General features: G+C 41.0%; 1 protein-coding gene across 2 annotated transcripts; it reads left to right on the top strand.

The window, feature by feature from the left end:
* Nucleotides 1-239: 239 nt before the first annotated feature.
* ttll11 (tubulin tyrosine ligase-like family, member 11) lies at nucleotides 240-18,076 on the top strand. 2 transcript variants are annotated; one of them, XM_016669897.1, is made up of 10 exons: nucleotides 240-859; nucleotides 3,621-3,720; nucleotides 4,339-4,472; nucleotides 5,819-6,100; nucleotides 6,201-6,485; nucleotides 7,402-7,497; nucleotides 7,569-7,681; nucleotides 12,630-12,878; nucleotides 15,271-15,377; nucleotides 16,561-18,076. In XM_016669897.1, the coding sequence occupies exons 1-10, from the start codon at nucleotides 347-349 to the stop codon at nucleotides 16,872-16,874; spliced, it is 2,193 nt and encodes a 730-aa protein (XP_016525383.1). In that variant the 5' UTR covers nucleotides 240-346; the 3' UTR covers nucleotides 16,875-18,076. The 2 variants fall into 2 exon arrangements, with proteins under 2 accessions (XP_016525383.1, XP_007548981.1); XM_007548919.2 differs by having other exon boundaries at nucleotides 5,810-6,100.
* The last annotated feature ends 1,225 nt before the right edge of the window (nucleotides 18,077-19,301 follow it).

Below are 19,301 nucleotides of genomic sequence, written 5' to 3'. Positions count from 1 at the left end.
CAGCAGCTAGCAGTGCTGGCTACAAGTGCCGACCGACACCGCCGCCGCTTTTCTCCTGCTGCTTTTATATGGTCAAAATTAGCTCTGCAGAGAGACATGCCGTTCTTCTTCGCTCGTTAATAAAAAGTGACCCGCAGATGATCCCAGCTAACTCGCGTTGCTGCTTTTCCCACGGATGTAGGTAACGAAAATTTATAGCGTTAATATTTTTTTTGTTTTTGTTTTTTTGCTTTTTTGTGGTCGGTCAAGATAGCAATGCGGGCCACATTGTTTCTGATCGGCTCCCCGGTTTCGGATTACTGCGCTCCGCGGAACTGCAGCGGCGTGAGTTATCGCGTTTCGCATAATGAGTGATCATTATGGAGATGTCAAGGTTCAGCTCGGGCAGATGAAATCACTGGGCGAGGATGCAGAGAAGGAGGAAGTGGATCCCGAGGAAGAGATGCCCGTGTCTTCTCCCTCCGCCTCACCAGATCCCGCCGGCTGCTGCATCACCACCGCCCCGGGGACGGATGCACTGTCCACCAATATTTGCAAGCAGAAGGGGAAAAGAAGCCGCAAGAATCCTTGCGGGAAGCCCTTGCAGGGATTTCCAGCTCACGCTGTGAAAAACATCAACAGTCCTATCTGTGAGCAAACCCTCCTCATCAAGGGGACGGGGAAGATCCTGCAAGGCAAGTCAGCAGAGAGTAACTGGAACTACGTAGCCGTCCACGAATCCAGCAACACACAGGAAACACGCTGCGAGGATGAATTCAAGCTCCCCAGAAAGAGGAGGCCTGTGACGGTGGACACATCTAAAGCCAAAACCTCCCTGGAAGCCCTGAAGCTGAGCATCAAGGAGCTACAGTGGAAAGAGGTGCGCTATTTGAAACTATTTCATTTCTTTTCTCTGCTGTTGTTGGTGTTGTATTTTTGTCCAAGCAGAAACTTATGAATAAATGGTTTAGGGAAGAAGCTGAGGATGATTTGATCCTGGGGAGAACTGTGTCATCAGCTTCTCGTCTCAATTGGATTACAACCAGCTTAGGTGTTTGTCTTCATAAGCCACTTTTATTCATGTTTTTTCCCATGAAGCTTCAAAGCCAGTCGTGTCGACTCATTTGTCTACATTGGCTTAATGAATTAAAGAACAAAATGATGGCTAATTGTTTTTTTTTCTTTTTGGAAGGGGATGTGTTTTTTTTTCTTTCTTTGTTGCAGCTCATCATATTCAAAGTGTATTTACTTTACCTAAACTTGTTCAACTTCATTTTATTTTATTTAGAGACAGACCTGCACAAAGTATTTTTTTGCTTGTCTGGCTGAGCCAGATCACATTCTCAACATGTTTACTGTTTCCTCTACATGGCTTATACACCAGGGCTTCTTCTGCATTTTTCAAATAGACATTTTCCTTGAAGATTTGAGGAGGCAACTAGATGGTTTTATTTTAATGCTATTTTTAAAGTTGTGCTGCATAATTTTACCTCTGACTTTGGTTTTCGTGATGCTGTTTGTTCTCTGATAATCTGCATCAAACCTCTGAGTTCTTCACAGAATAGCTGGAATTATTCAGAAATGTATAAAAGTGACATTTTGTTTTATTTAGAGGTACTCAAGGTCATTTGGCTGGCTACACATGAACAATGTGACTTTCAGATGAAACCCAGTCCCGTTTATACACAACCTACTGTTCTATCATGTGAATCTGAATATATGGATGTAAAATAAAAGCAGTTTAGGAGTTAAATACCTTGTAGTTTCATCTCCAGCCTCCACTATAATGTCCTTACTTGAAGTCATGGACTCAAGATGAAGATTGCAGATAAATAATTTGGTATAAAAATATTTGCTTTACTGCAGTAATTCTTTCTTTTCTTTTCTTTTCTTTTTTTCAAAAGAACAGCACTGCTAATCCACCAACTTTGCTTTTGTTGCTGTTTTTTTAAATCTCTATCTGAAAGACACAATACTGCATGAAATATTGTAGCAATATTTCAACACTTCAGAATTTAAGCACTACCAAGTATTGTCATGTCAGCAAAATCTAAAAACATGAGTATAAAAATAACAATTTATCAATTAAATGTCAAGTTGCAGTGACTGAAACCTCCATGCTTTAAGTCATTAAAATTAGATCATTGACTCGGATGAAATAATGACGATTTTATTTCACCTGTGTTACAGCATGTAAACCTAAAGAGCAACAAATGAGACAAAAAAAAACTTTCTGAGGTCACTTTTTTTTATTTACTCATTTCTGTTTGTCCTGAGTTGTTTTGAGAGTTTATCTTTCTTAAAGTGCCAACTCAAAGCTGTTATGAACACCGCCTCCGTTATGCATGGAAAGAATGTCGCCTCAATGAGACGGGGAAGCACAGGGCGCACTTATCACCAGTAACCAGTCTGTGACACTTGAACCCTGCTACTGGTATCCATAACGATGGACATATGGCAATACTTAGTCAGCACAAAGCACCCCCAGCAGAGTCGACGTCTCCATGGAGCTGCCGTCGCCGTGAAAGCCTTTGTCATCATACATTGAAGGGGCCGAAACTTTAGCAGCTCGGCTCTGCTAGCCCACTTATGAAGTGGACGAGTTCCCTTCAGCCGGTGGTAAAATATTCAGGATCTACATTGACGGCAACACAACTGAATGCAAAAGTGTAAGTTGGAGAGTTGAAACAGCTGATTCTACATCTGCTAGCTGACTTTCCACTTATGGCTTTCTCCACCACAGGAAGAAATCACTAGCCTTAAGCTCCCTTAATCCAATAAAGTGAGTCCTCTCCGAGGTAGAGATAACGGCCACCCGAGGGTCCGAGTGACGGATCACGGAAATGCTTCATATTTTCATCTGTTGTCAAGTGTTAGAAACTAGTCGGGCATTTTTACACACATTTGTTTTAAAGTTGTCATAACGTCTTGAAGTCTGGTTGGAAAATAACCTGAATATCGAAAAAGGGCTACTTCTGATTCCTGCAGGAAAGAGAAAACTGAATTGTCTACCAAAGGACACCGAAAGATTTTAGCAACAAAGCAACTTTTCAAAAAGACAGCTGTGTCTGGATGTAATCCCCAGAAACTACTCAAAATAATCTCCCCTCCCTTGTCCCCTTCGCACACTTGCGTGTAGCTGTATTTATAGCAGGTCTTTGCAGTCAGCCAGGGTTTCCCTTTTACACAGTGTCACGCTAACACATTAACAGGACGCAACTCTGGCACAGGTTTATCTGTCCTATGGCCAACTGCAGGAGGGGAGGAGGGTAAATTGTTTAAGATGCCGACACCCTTAAGTTGTAGACTTGGAGTGGCACGGGAGAGTTAGAATCCCTCATGTCTCTCTTTACAAACTGAGCCATGACTCCAATGGAGCTTGGATGTTCTGCAGAAACCAAAGTGGACTCCAGGGAAAAAACAAAACAAACCTTGCTACTTCTCTTAAGCAGCATTGCTTTGTATTTGAAACGTGTGCGGTACATCATTCGGACCATCATCTTGATTCTGTGGTCAAGATGACCACAGAATCATATTTTCAGACAGTTCACATTTTCCAAACTATTTTTTAATCGGTTTTCTTTTCATTGTATAAATGTAATAATTCCTTCTTCTCACCGCTTTGCTTTTCCTCTCCTCAGTTTCACACGGGAAGACGTGCAGCATGTGACATCTACTGGCACGGTGTTTCCTTCCACGACAATGAAAATATTGTGTCAGGACAAGTCAACAAGTTCCCAGGTATTTAAATGTACTTCTCTAATCTACAATCAGCCTATAACTCATTATATGTATTTGTAGTTTCAGCTGGGTTTGTGTAAATGAAGTAACTCTACCTTGTTTCATCTAGTTGGATCATTAGTCTTGGCAAGCACATTACTTAGACCAATATTTTAACACTTTGGAGTTTAAGCACCACCAAATATTCCCTTATCACAAACATTTCAAAACATGGATATAGAAATAAGTCAAACCAGAAATCAAACTCTAAATAAATCATAGCTATATGCCTCTAGTTTGTAGAGCCAGAAAAGGCAATGAAATGCAAAAGCTGCAACAACAAAAACAATGACAAAAAGCCACAATGGAAGTTATGACAGGAAGTTTTTATATCTTTATCTTTTGCTGTTGTTTGGGGGGGGAGGAGGAGTGGGTTGCATTTCAATGACGCATCTGGGCCACCGTAAGCTTGTGCTTAGTTTAGTCCTTACACCTGACTTTTGCTGAAACATTTAATTAGAATATCAAGGTTATTTTTATTTTATTTTTATTTATTTATTTTTTTTTTTAATTGGCGATTGATTTCTTCCTCTTTCCCTTGAGATCATGCAGGATTGTCTGTAAATGGTGTCTTTGCAGGGATGGTGGAGATGCTGAGGAAGATCAACCTGAGCAGAGCGGTTCGGACCATGCAAGAGCTTTTCCCAGAAGAGTACGACTTCTATCCGCGCTCCTGGATCCTGCCTGAAGAGTACCAGCAGTTTTCCACAGAGGTACTGTTGCAGCACCTCATGTAATAAAAACCTGCAGGGCCTCCCAAAGGTGTATAGACTGGTAATATGTAATTATGCATATGTTATTAACTAAAAACGAAAAACAATTTGATTGTATAAATGTTCCATTTTTTCAGCTGATACTCAGTTCCAAGTCATTTGTGGCCTAAAAAGTTATCTGCGGGAGTTAAAAGCAGAAAATAAATTGAGATTTTATTTTTCGGCATCATAGAGAATTCAGGCAAAAAAAAAAAAATCCAAATCAACAAAATAAAGTTTTCATGAGCTGAAAATGAAAGTTCTGGAATGGCCAAGTCAAGATGGTGGCGATCATCAACTCCTTCCGAAGAAGACTGAATGCTGAATCAACAGGCGCGTCTGTAAAGTTTAAAGTGTTGCCACACCTGCAGGTGAGTTATTGCTCATTTTTAGCTTTGTTTCATGGTTTTCATTTGACTTCTTATGGATTAAAAAAAAAAAAGTCTCAGTATGTGAAAAAAGCTGTGAAGTGATTTCTGATCTCCCTCTATGATCTGGCATTTTAACAGAGTGTGTTCGCTACTAAGAGCCGCTGTTGTTTATTCTGTCATCACTCTAGCCGGCACTGGACATGATGCCAGCTAGTTATCAACATTTATCAACACTGCCCTGCCAACACTTATCTCTGCACTGCCAACAGTTATCAACATTTATAGTCAGTCTAACTAAATGCCGAATTAAAATCGCACACTAGTCATATCCTGTGCTATAAAATCCAGCTGCAGACACTGAGACACAGGGTGATGCTCATATTTAGAATTACTCGTTTGTCTTCACGATGTTTTTTTATTCCTAATTGTTTTCTGATTTATAATCATTTGTAATAACATAAAAGCTTCATTTTCCTAGCCATTTTTAAGTAAACGTTTGGCAGAGAGGAAGGAAATAACAGACTCTGTACAGCAGGGGGCGCCACAACATCAATATATACATTCAGAGTCACTTCTCATCCTGCCTCCCTGCAGAGATCCAGAAACCTATTTACATCTATTACCGTGCATCTGAACCGCAGCAGCGTAGGATTACATAACAGATCCTGGGATAATTAACACTGTGAACAATGCTGTCGACTTTTCTGGGCTTGCATGTTAATCCAGAGAAACCTCTGGATGATTTTGGTGCAGATCAAGCCTCTCTGGCTCTTGTCTATTATTAGTCCGGTGAGGAATGAGATTACACTAAGATTTGATTACAACATCCTGGTTTAGCTTGGCGTACTGGATGAAGTAGCGTGTGTTTTCTTTGGACCGTATCAGTTGTGAACTGTCGTTTCTGCCCCCCTTGCTCCTCTGCTGCAGATTCGTATGGTGAAGGAGAGCGACGCCACGGAGAGCCCGACTTTCATCGTCAAGCCCGACGGGGGATCGCAAGGGGACGGCATCTACCTCATCCGAGACCCCGGCGATCTGAAGCTGGTGGTGGGCGCGCAGGCCAAACAAGCGGTGGTGCAGGAGTACATCCACAAGCCGCTGCTCATCGACAAGCTCAAATTCGACATCCGCCTCTACGTGCTGATAAAGTCCGTGCAGCCGCTGGAGATCTACATCGCCAAAGAAGGCCTGACGCGCTTCTGCACCGAACCGTACCAGGTAGCGCTTAGGCCGCCGATAAACCCGACGGGCTTGTTTTGAGTTCGTTTATATGGAATTGCCGTTTTTTATTTTTTTTATTTTATTTTTGTCTTTGCAGGAGCCAAGCCAGAAGAACCTGAGCCGCGTCTTCATGCACCTGACCAACTACTCGCTCAACGTTCAAAGCGGCAACTACGTCCACTCAGACAGCCAGAACACAGGCAGCAAGCGGACGCTCTCCAGCGTGCTCTACAGGCTGGCAGCCAAGGGCGTGGACATCAAGCGGGTCTGGTCGGACATCATCGCCCTCGTCATCAAGTCCGTCATCGCCGTGCTACCGGACCTTAAAGTCCACTACCAAGCCGATATACCGCCTGCTAAGCCAGGGCCTACTTGTTTCCAGGTGGGTGTGACAGCGGAGCTGCAGGCCAGTGTGTTATTAACACGTTTGTTTGTTTGCCAGCCAGTCAAAGTGCTCAGGTTTTCTAACGCAATGTGGAAAATTTTGGAGCTAATAGTATTTTATTTCCTGGTTTTCCAGCTCTGGATAAGAATGGAAAAAAAGGAAGGAGATCGGGAACTATTTTTGCTTCTTCACTTAGTTTCATTTTCTATTGTTGAGTCCTTCCTCCCTTTCTCATGTGCTTTCCTTTCTTCCTTTGTGTCCTTCGTTCTGTCTATTTCACCTCCCATTTCTTTTCTGATTGTATTTCTTCCTTATGCATTTCCTTCCTCCTCACGTTTCTTTCTTATTCAGTTTCCTTCCTTCCTTTCCCACCACAGATCTTCCTCATGTACTTCATTCTTTTTTTTGTCATGCCATTCATGTTGTCTTATGAACTTTCCTTCTTTCTTGATTTCCATATTTTTCTCCTATCTTTACTTATATTTGTCTTTCAGTTGCTTTGTTCTTCCTTCATCCCTTATTTCTTCTCGTCTTTCCTTCCTTTTGCTCTATTGCTCTACACATATATTTTATGAGATTCATGTGATTTGTTAAGAATCAGTTATAAAGTCTACCTTTATTAGAGGAGGAAGTGAAATTATCATATTAATACGTATTTGTAAAATTCTTTTTGCAGTTGAATGGTTGCAAGGAATGTAAAATATTGATTTTCACTAAAGTCATCCACATAACCTGTTTTCACTCCTGGTGGATCAGGTTGTTAAAAATGACAAAAAAAAAAAAAAAATCTAAAAAAATTGAAGTTTTTTACGAACATGTTTACAGAAAAAAAACAGCCCTTCTGGGACGAACAAAGTTTTCAGAGTCCTCTTGAATGTGTGTTTCTAATCGCTGCCGTCCGTTTGTGTGTCAGATCCTCGGCTTCGACATCCTGCTGATGAAGAACCTGAAGCCGGTGTTACTAGAGGTCAACTCCAACCCCAGTATGAGAATAGAACATGAACAGGAAGTAAGACACTGGTTCCCATCAGCATCACCACCCCACCACCACCTCTTGTATTAAGTGCATGTCTGTCTCAGGTGGCTCCGGGAGTTTTCGAGTACGTTCCCAGTCCAGTAGACGAGCAGGTGAAAGTGGGGGTGATCAGGGACACGCTGCGCCTCATGGACCCCTTCAACAAGAAACTGACAGCGTAAGTGCCGCACACCTCAGCGTAAACACCCCGTTTGAAGTCGGATGTTTGTCTCAGCACCCCCTCCCCGCGCCACCGCTCTCTGTCAGCATGCCCGCTTTAAGAACACGATATCTCACTCTGCCCACCCGCTCCTCCGAGCCGGGGCCCCGCACCACTCAGCGGCTCTCTCTAAGCTTGTTAAACAGAAAAAATTAAATCAACTGAGGCATGGAGGAAACTCACACATCACTGTGCCAATGTAGTGGCTCAATCTCTCTGCTCGACTGGGCCTGTGTGGTGCTTGGAAATAGATCTGCTTCTCAATTAGGGAGTGTCCTTTTCCTCCCCCCCACGCCATCATTCCATATTTCAATATGAAAAGCAGATTTATTCTTTCTGTCTGCTTTCAACTTATTTCCTCATCCTTTTCTGTTATTCTCATTCTGTTCCTTCTACTTTAAATTTTAGCTACCTTATCTTTAAATTAGCCTCATTATTTGATCTTTTCTTTGCATCCAGGAGCAGTGTCTGCTTGGGGATGATGCTCCCTTAACTTCCTGTTGAACTAATTTCTATCTCCACTCTATTAAACATTCTTTAATCTCTTGATCTAACGTCCATTATATGTTATAGGTTGGATAATCTCCCTCTGGGCCTCAGAGGGAGATTATTTAAAGCTTTACTTTTTCAGTCTTAAACTGAACATCTAGTTTTTTTAAAGAACAGGGAAGCCATAATGATCTATTTTCTGATTTATAATGATTGAGTTGTCAAAAAAAAATTAACACTAGAAACGCAAAGGAATCTTGTGTTCAGAGGAGATGGTAGGAAAACGTTAAACGTGTTCATGGAAACCAAAAATATATCTTGGCAAATAAGTGCTTATCACCATTACTGTAATATTTATGAACCATTAATATTTAAATAGGTCTCTTGCTTCCTTTCTGCGTGTACTTTGAATTAGCATGAACCAAACTTATACACACACACACACACACACGATCGAAATGCTTCAGTAACACCAGAGAAGCAGCAATTATTGGACCTGCTGCTAAAGTGACATACAAAATGCCACTTTAGCAGCAAAACCTGCCAAAGGTTTTGCTGCTAAGCTAACTGTTAAAACTATTAGTTTTAATGGTAATTATAACAACTATTGTATATTGAGTTTGATATACTTTCTTTTTAGCAAAAAAGTCGAAAACAAACTTCCAGATTCTAATAGTATTAAACATAGTTAAGGCACACAATATTATTTCGCTGTTCTGCTTTTAATAGAAATTGTCACTTGACTGTGTTTTTTGCAAGCAGAAATATTTTCAAACAGATTCATTTGTCTTGAAATATATAAACAATGGACATCGGTTGAAGACTGCTTTACTTTTTCTTTTAAGCAGCTTGAGAAAACTCCTTAAATTTAAAGATGACATGATGACATTTATATTATTTATTTATTTTTTGCTAAACATACCTTTATACTGACCTTTAACCAGATTAGATGTGCAGATTACCTTAAGAGTTTTGGACTTTTGGAAACAATTCAGGGAGTCAGGAGAATGCAGAAGCAAACACACAGAGATGATGCAAAGCTATGGAAAATCAAGCCTTGTGTTTGTTTTTAATTCCCTGTTGTCGACCTCAGGATGAGGTTGAGTCGCTCTAAACAATTTAGCTTTCACCAAGAGTCGCTTAAACAAGCCCACCTCAGGAAAGTGGCTGAATAATATTTACTAGAGATTCACCAATCAGTCGGTCTGAAATCCGATTTGGCAGATTTTTTCCCTTGATTGGTTCAGATCCAAGATCAGGAGGCTGACGTTGTTTTTGTTTGTTTGTTTGTTTATTCCTCAAGACTTTACCACATTTTTGGTTTTTGTTGGTGTATTTTCTTTAAAAACCACATAAGTTCAAACATATTCCTCGAAGCATGCATGGTGATAATCCTGCAGTTCCTTTACTTTTTGTTGGATCCAAATCTACGTCCTCTTTTCTACATCCCGTTTTTCCTCCTGTATGCGTTATACTACTTTTGATTAAAAAAATATATTTCTGCAAATTCAGTTCATGAATGTTGTATCGATCAAGTTAATGCTCATGTTTTTTAAATTTTCTATTGGGTCAGAAAAAGCCAAAGATTCACACCTAATTATTCAGATCAGAGTTTTCAGTCAAGCAACTTCAAGTGATATTTGGTAAAAAGTTGAATCTAATGGAGGAGTTGAGAGGAAAAGGTGACATGATTTAAATATTAGAACAAAGATATAAATCAACCATTTAAAAGTAAGAGGAGAAATTGACTTTTATATTAGAAACTCGTTGAGCAGTCGGATAAAAAGTGACAGTGTAATGTGAAATTAGACTTCTCTGACTGAGAGGAGCAAACCTTTTTATGATTAGAAAAGAAATACCTGAATGGCTTTATTAAGAATTTCAATTCATGTAAAAAGATAGAAAAGATATGGACTTGAAATATTTTTAAAGCCACTTCAGACTAATTGGGTATTTCACAAGCAGCCTACAGACGCGATGTCAAAAAAAACAAAAAAACAAAAAAGAAAGCACAAGGATAACACCCAGGTGTAGGTGGAATGAATGAAACTCAGTCATTTAGAAGAGATTTATTCAAAGTTTACGCATGTTGGGATTTTACTTCTCAAGATGAAGAGAAGCGAAGGGAAAGCCTGACGCAGCATGGGCAAAAGTCGGTCGGACGATACCACACTACTGTTTTATAAGAAAAATATTCAAACCCGAAAGATGGAACAAAAGGGGAAAGGGGGAGGAAGAAGTGCCACTTTGAAGGGAGAAGAGATAAACGAGGAATTATATACGCGAGTTTGTGACAGTATCAGTGACTCTCAGATATGTAGCGTGCACCCAGCTCATTAATCCTGAGTATTCTGTCTTTGGAAGTGATTTATGAGCCATCATGTGAGGTGAAAAGCTTATATTCACAGGCATGAGGCGCTACAATATCCCATTATAAAGGTATCATCTGCATAAGGGGAAATGAGGCAAACTAAATACAGAGCATAGTTATGAAGTTCTGTTTTCTGTTTTTTTCTTTTAGTGCCTTTGTGAAGGTATTCATACACTTTGTACTTGGGCACACAGGTTAAAACCAAACACATCAACTTTAATGTTTTGAGGATCTTATGTGCCTTGCTACATATGTTTATTTGGGTTTAAGCCTTGATTTGACTGGGCCATCCTGACACTTGGTTATATTTTGTCACAAAGCGTTCTATTGTAGCTTGTTGTCATGTTAGAACTAGTTTAACATCCAAAACTTAATAACCGTCTTTGCCTGTTTCTAGCTCTCCTTCCTTCATTTCTCTCTCTCTTTGCTGCAGTATGTGGAAATTCCCCCAGTCTGTCTGTGCCTGTGCAAGGTTTGTCTGCTTCTAGCACAGTCTGTCCTGCTAAATCTGCGTGTGGGTGGCGTCCCTCTGTATCCCCCCAGGGACAATTGATTCTATCAAACTTAAAGAAATGCTGTCTTGGTGTCACCCATGCCGGTATCAAGAAGAACGGTAAACTTAGACTTTGCGAAGGCACCGGCAGGCTGGGACGGGACTGACGGGATGCCAGTGAGACTGGCTTTCAGCCCACGTGTCTCATAAGAAGCGAGCAAGAACTTTTGTGCGTACAGTAGGAACTTGGGAAAAGGAAAGACACATTGGAGGATAGACTTAAAATAAAGAGGTTAAGTTCAATTTAATGAGGGGGAAAAGAGGCAACATAAAGAAGTTAGAGTAGTGGGACAACTGCTTATCTTTTGTAAATCCTGTTTTTTTGTTTTGCCTGACAGCAAAGGTCAAATTAACCAGCATAAAGGTGACAGATGTCCTTGTTTGATCCTGTTCGGCTCAGGTTTCCATTCAAGACATAAAGCCCCCGATTAAACTTGACTCCTGATGCCCGCTGTCGTCGTAGAGTCAGTGATTATATATCAGCCGTGCCCTCTGCGAGCAGCGCAGCCGCAGCTTTAATGGCTGGTGTGTAAAAACGACCGTCTGTTTTCATGTGCAGGGCTCGCAAATCTGAATTATATAGACCGTGCACATTAATTTGTTGGGTTTTTCTCCCACCTGATAATCTTAACAATGGCATTTAGAGTGGAGGGAGGGGGAAAAAAAACAACAACAAAAACAACTGTTGACAGCTGCAGTTTAATGGCTTTCTGTCATGATCTGCTGTGTGTGCAGTGCTCAGAGTGTGTGTGTGTGTGTGTGTGTGTGTGTGTGTGTGTGTGTGTCAGGCAGAAAGAAGCTGAAACATTGAAATACGCCGCTTAAAGTAAGCACTTAATTTATGGAGCAGGAAAGCTTATTTTTCTGTATGACTTGTCTAAACTAGATCAACTAGAATTGTATTAAAGTATAAATTATTATGTAATCGAGTCTAGATGCTAAGATTAGCCTAGTTCTTCAGTGCAAACCTTAGACAAACAAAATCAGACAACAAAATCAGCACTATACCGCAAAACGGCAGAAAAAAAATGATGGAAAATCTGAGTTTTTGATTCAGTCTTGAAATTTTAGAGAAAATAGAGCAAGATTTCAGTCTACATGAAGTCATTTGACTTGATTGGAGGCGTACCGGTGGATTTATTTAATGACAACACCTCAACCGCACTGCTTTGTTGTGGAATAATCAAAAGCTGACATATCAGCAAACCAATTTTGAGCCTTTATAAGTCTGGTTTGTTCTGCCATTCTTGCATTACTTTGGTGTGGGGTTCTTCAAATAAAGCAATTCAAATCCCTCTATGCATTCTGACTGATGGTCACCTGTGATGGACATTTTTTTCTAATGACTCACACAGACTATTGAGCACAAATACATGCCCTGTTATTACCATGCACGTCTGTACAGTCAATCTTGATTAACATTGCATCAAATGAATAACAAACCTTCTTCCCCCCAACCCTCTGTTTTGTTTTTGTTGTGGTATCTACATCAGGACTCCTCACCCAGCAGGAGGCGGGTCCGATCCTGTGGAGGTGATCCCAGCGGACGGCGACTCTCAAGGCCGGAGTCCAGATAACGCGGGTAATCTGCCTCCGCTGTGCTTGAAGCAGGTCTACCCGAAGTACACCAAACAGTTCAGCCACCTGCGGCTGGTGGAGCGAATCGCCGCTCTCTTCATTCGCTTCCTCGGGGTGAAGGGCAACATGCGCCTCGGCCCCACTGCCTTCCGAACCTTCATCAGGTGCACATGTTTTGTTTTGATCCTGATATCACTCTGCCATGTAAGCTGCAAACACACAGCAAAGCAAGCCTTCGTTTTACTGCAGTAAGACGAAAAGGATTAAGACGGACGCTGATTCCCCTGGATAAAAAAAATCCTCTGTGCTTACCCAGATTTAGCATATGTACGCAGCACAGAGTCGGCACGCCGACTTAATAAAGTAAAAGAAACAGGTGCATTCACAGATTCCGTCTGAAGTGGTGAGAGTCTCATCTGAGCTGTGGTTTTAGAGATTCCTTTTCAAAGCGCTGGGACCAGAGAGGCTTTTATTAATTTAGATTCTGCAGCAAAACACAGTCTCACCCTATTTTAGCCTCTTTTTAAGGACAGAACATTCTTGCTGGGAGTTCAGGAAATAGTCTTAACTTTAATTACTCTATAAATACTTTCAAAGACTCCATATGTTTATATTAAAAAGAGAGCGTGAAAAATGGGTACCGTATGCATGTTGTAATAATTTCATCTCTGTTGAAGGTAAAGCTTGTTTTTCATGCAGAATTCCCTTCAGGAAATAATGCATCACATTTTACGGTATCGGAGCAAATGCAGTTTTTAAATTCAATTTACAGGATTACCATGCCGTCTGGAATAGACTTAGTGTGGAATTGAGTTTGGGAAAATAATTCCATCCGCAGACTTTATCCGTCCATCCGTTTCTATGTCCGTCATCCATCCGTCTGTTCATCCATCCGTCCTTCCATGGTTCCATATTTAAAGTCTGACCCCTGCACCGACATCTGCTAAAGGAATTATGGCATATTTTCATCTGTGAACTTAAAATTTGAACTAAAATAAGCTCAGAGCTCTGAGAATTTGAAAAAAAAAGAAAGTATGGAAAGTATCGGAACCCCATTTGCATAACATTATCATTATTGCATGTAATAAATAAAAAAGAAAGAAACTGAGCATATAGAGTTTAAGTAATGAAGGCCCTGCAACAAAAAGAAAGAAATAAACACATCACTTTCCCTCTAAACAATTACAGGTCTGCAGAATGTCGGATTTCTCATTAAAAGTAATAACTTTCTCAAAAACGAGCATCGTCCTTTCTTATCCTTTCGTACTGCTTTGCACTAAATTCTTTTTTTTTTCTGTTTACTGCTGCATAAACACAGAATCAGTTCTTGCTGTACTGTTGGGGTTCTGTCACAAAACACCACACACACACGCACACACACACACACACACACACACAGTCTCATTATTATCTTACATAAAAAGGTGAATATTTCATCTTGTCTTGTAGCAAAGCTTATAAAACGATGCGGCAGCCATCTTCGCTGTTCCTGTCACCATTTGGGTTAACAAGTAGCTGGACTGTGTTGGGCTAATATTGTACACTTTAGAAGCAGCGTCATAGCCTGATGCTGCAGTGGTCCTCGCCCTTCAGGTATCTCTGGAATACAACACCGACTTTCTATCCTGACAGCTCTGGGTCAGTGAAATATTCATACAGATCCCTGCAAAATGTGCAGTGTTCAGCGTTTGATTTAGAAAAGAAATAAACCGACAAATCAGCCAGAATCGCCTGTTTGGCTTCATTGGCTCTGATGTGGTTACCGGCCTGTTGAAAACTTAATCATACAATCTTTTTCTGATCAAATGAAATGAATTCAGAGGAAACTAAACGCAGTAAGAAACCATTTGAAAAGGAAACTGTACTTCACATGGCATGTCAAGACATGCTGTTCGTTTAGGTTGCAAGAGAGAGCAAGACTTTGAGCGGACAATAGGAAGGCTGAACAGAGAGGAGTCTCTTTTTTTTTTTGAGCTTTCAACTTTAATGAAACATGCTTGATTTATAAAGGTTGGGAACCTTTTTGAAATGTTACAGTAAAGATGAGATACATCGGTCCTCAGTTCCTGATACTTTGGTTCTGGACTTGCCTATGAAAGTGACCTTATCCATTGATTTTGTCTACCTAAAACCAGCCAATTTCCCCTTTTGTTTTACTCTGACAGAGCTAACTGACCGACCCACTACCTGGCAGGTCAGGCTTTTGGTGATCGGCCAGAAAACTGCAATCGGTGCAACTATAGTACACGCTATCGTCTTAGGGCTGCTATCAGTGCTAATCAACAATATAACATATAGCTATGTTATATTGTTTAAAAGGTAAACTTTGTAAACTTTTTGTCTGCCCATCTCATCACTTCTGCTGCTATGAAATATTAGCTCCTTAAGACATCGGATTTGGCTTCAATCAGTTGCAGCCGCTCTTAAGTTTTATTAAAATGGAGATCATAAATCACCAAAACATTTCATTGCATCTTAAGAGGGACATTAAAACATTTTTGGTTCTCTTATTAGGTCGCATTTGATTTAGACATTAATATTCCTTTATGTTTCCAGGACTTGTAAACTGAGCAACAGCAACCTCACCATGGCCTCAGTGGACATCTTGTATATTGACATCACACGTCGATGGTCCTTCGCCCTGGCCGACTCCCGAGAAGCAGGTAACAAATACTCAAAAAAAAAACAAGTCCTCCCACTGTGTTCTTGGAGAACAAAGAACTGAACATCCTTGAGACTCTGTGCAAATAATGTGCTCCTCTATAAATGCTTGTCACTCTCCGTCAGACTCCCTTCTCCCATAATTGAAATGAGGCGAGATCACAGCATGGCGGCGCAGAGACCGTCCCGACATGAATTATTCAGGCGTCCCACCTCGCAAAGACTGCGACGTAGAGTAGATTGTTGGATGTGGCATGGACCGGCATGAGGAGGTCCACTGGGGAGCGTGTAGGCTGAATGTCAGATGAGCTTTCAGTAGGACTGGAGTCGGTCGGCTGTTGCGTCTGGGCGCGTTCAGTCAGGTGTATTTATGGGGAACCGATAAGAAGCGAAGATGATTTTTAAAAGACGTTACGAGTAGAATAATGGTGCAACAGACCTAGTGAGGTATGAATCCCTCTCAGATTTATTGTTTTCTTATCTGTTGTTCTCGAGTTTGAGTCACACTGACCTCACAAAAAGTCCTCAAAAGGTCGCATAGGAAGGCTACTTATTACTTGAGGAGATCAACCCACTTTTAGCAGAACTCTATGATGTAATTTGTTCTAAAGCTGGACTCATTCACTACTAACGAAACTTTCCTTCTCCTTTCAGCCACAGCTCTAAAGAAGCTGTCAGCTGAAAGGTTATTACCTTCAGCTTTTCTAAGCTGAAAGGTGAAAATTGCTTGGACTTTTTCTTTTTTTTCAGGATGTAAAGCTCGTTCCATTCAGATCACACCAAGTTATGAACATTTCATTCGGTCCAAAATTAGAAAAAGGAAAAGATCAAATGACAAAGAAACTGACAATTAGGGATCGTCTTAACCTGGATGCATTTTATTTAATCTTTTTGCTATGAGCTTTTCACATGTTGATGTTTGAATTACCTTTTTGACTGCAGATGAATCCTTTTCTACAAATAATCAAACGCACACAATGCCGATAGAGACGTTGATGCTGATATATCGTGCATCCCTTGGGGAAAAAAAAAATCTTAGCGAGGAGCTTTTATCCCCTTTAAACAATTTTACTCACATTTTTCATCTTTACAGTAGTGGGTACCAATAACGGTTCAAGGCGCCGTGTGCGTATGCCTCAAAAAGTCGCCGCGCTTGTAAATCGGCGTTTCCTGTTCCCCGTACAGGGATGGGACTGCAGGCATTCGTGGAAGCCTTTTTCAACCTGGCGGGGCGGCGGTTCAAATCCCTCGCGCTGAGGGAGCAGGTAGTGTCCCTGCTGGACCTGTGCGAGTCTCACCTGGGGCCACAGTCCGGCGCCGAGGACAGACGCTCGCTGAGCTGCAGCAGGGCGCTGCCGCGAGGCGGCAGGACCCCGGCACTCTACCTCCCCCGCCCTCGGCCCATCTCTCCGGCCGCACACCGGAGGGCCACGAGCCAGGACTGCCGGCCACATCAAAGACCAAAGCCTCGCACGCTCAGGGCAAACGTGGAGAACTGATGAGAGGGAACCTGCCATTCAAAACCCGCTGCATCGCCTTGGACCCTCTCCACAGGAGCGAGCGGGGAGGAGGGGTGATTAAGGGTCCATTTCTCCTCCGCAGAGTCTGAGAAGGGCTAGTCGACCCCTGCTGGCTGGCTCGTCGGCACACTGCTCTCTGCCTGATTGCTTTTTTTTTCTTTTTTTTTCTTTTTTTCCTTTTGAGGAGGAAGATGGCCTCGGGGAGGGTGTGGGGGGACCGAAATGGTAATGGAGGCTGGTGGATTCCTTCCTCTCCTCAGATCATGACAGATCACACGTTAACAGTGCGGTCCTGTCAGGAGGAGGATGTGGCTGCTTTTTATGTACTGTTTGATTCTAAAGGGCAGCTACTTGCTTCCCTGCTCTTCTGTCTGACTACGTCTCCAATAAAACCTTTATATGTTTTATTTTTTTATGGGTTTTTTCCCCCAGGGAGCATAGTAGATATTTTATGTAAGTTAATTCACACAGATCACACAAACAAGTGGGTGTAAGGGAGCATCCTGTGTGTTATACACTTGCATCATGATGTCATTTAAAATAGATTTTTTTTTTTTGTTTTCCAGTAATTCAATTGAACTCTCAAATATCTCAAATATCATGTACCTAATAATAATCCAAAATGAAGTTTATCAGAACATAAATTGTACTGAACTAGTTATGTTCAGTTAAACATTTACTGTACAACTACATGTACTCAATTATTTCATGACTGTTTGCATCAGTGACCCCAGCCTCTCTGGGCTTTGCTTAACAACCTCCCTGTTGCTTTAGCACTTTTTCCTCCCACTGAACTTTCTATGTTAATGTACTTGGATAGAGCCAGACCCTTTTTGTCAGAAGTGTCCAAAAGTCACCAAGTTCAAAGTGTTGTGGGCCACAAAAAAAAAAAACTAAAGTCAAAATGTGCTATTTATATATTCAAACATTGATTGGGATTTATGAATCATTCGAAACACAAAATGAGTCGAGGAATTTTGCCTCGTTACATGAGAGGCATACATAATAGATGTTTTGAGTTTTAATCTATTTTCAGCAACAGGTGTGTGTCACGGCTCACTTTTTCTTCAAAGAAAAAAAAAAAACTCTTGCTGTGTTAAGCTAAGGTTATTACATGAGTCACCTGGGTCTGCTTTTGAGTCACTGGACGTTTCTGGTCCTGTTTATTAAAAAAAAAAAGTGGGAAAAAATGAGATTAATAAAAGATGAACACTATATTTTTTACTTTAAGATTTTAATGTCAGTGACAAGTTTTTGCCACAAATTCTTCCAAATGGCTCATGGGATTAATGTAGGATTTTTTCCCCTACCTGCCTATCGATTTTTTTTTTTTTTTTTTTTACTTGGTCATGTGTAGCTAATACTCTAATTTTCTGGCGAACTGAACTTGGGTTCTCGTTAGCTCTGAGCCAGGATGATCGAACTAATCAAGTTTAACAGTTTGAATTGAAATACTCAAAGTATCTTCCAATCATACTCTTGAGTTATTGATATGCACCTGTTATTAATGAATTTGCACAGCAGCTATGTACACGTATGTTTGCACAGAGGTTGACGAAAAGCCGCCTGGGCTTCTGCGCGCGCACCCATTGCGTACTAGTGCGTGTTTATGCTCGGTACTGTATTTATTTTGTGTTCAGCTCGGTAGTAACAAAAAAACAACCTCCTGACAGCAAGTGGCTCAGCTGTTAGTCCTCCATGAGCCCATTAGTGACGAGTTAAGTGAATAAGCATTTCACTTATCCTCTTTCGGTTCAGCAAGCTATTCCTGTCGGCAGCCTCAGACCTCCCTGTCAGTGACTTTTTAGGTTGATTACTTTTTAGTGACGTAACTGCCACAGTGCGTCAATATTTCAAAATAAAACATGAATGCATGGCTTAAAAAAAATGAAATATTAAAAAATATATATAGTTTCCTGAAGGAGACCTGGAGAACTTTTGCACACCAAAAGTCCCACAGGAAAGCAAGATGGATGCCACGTTTAAATGTCACTGTTATATCAAAACATTGCAACATGTTTTTTCCTCACCTTTTGCACCATTATCAAGAATGGATTTGTCACATGCAAACGAAGAATTAACTATCTGCAGTGTGGGCAGCTGTGAAAACACAAAGTGGATTAACCTAAAAGTTTTTTTTTTCTTTCTTTCTTTTTGCTATGAATACTAATCTAGGGCTTGCATACTTACAGCAGTGTGGTGGTTATGACCATTTGAAGGAGAGGAATAAGGTCGTCTACAGTGTCAACTGTGAACGAGATGTACTTATAACACTGGAAAACATGAATAAAATATTCTGATGGAGCTAAAGATGTGGTCTATGTCTTGTTTTGTTTCAGAAATGTCCAAGGTTGGCAATCGCCACGCTTCCAAATGTATTCATACGCCTCTAACTGTCCCACATTT

The sequence above is a fragment of the Poecilia formosa genome, unplaced genomic scaffold, assembly GCF_000485575.1.
Source record: "Poecilia formosa unplaced genomic scaffold, Poecilia_formosa-5.1.2 Scaffold28, whole genome shotgun sequence".
In the NCBI taxonomy this organism is placed as follows: domain Eukaryota; kingdom Metazoa; phylum Chordata; class Actinopteri; order Cyprinodontiformes; family Poeciliidae; genus Poecilia; species Poecilia formosa.
The sequence above is the reverse complement of the archived record's forward strand: the minus strand, read 5'-3'. Positions and strand labels throughout refer to the sequence as shown.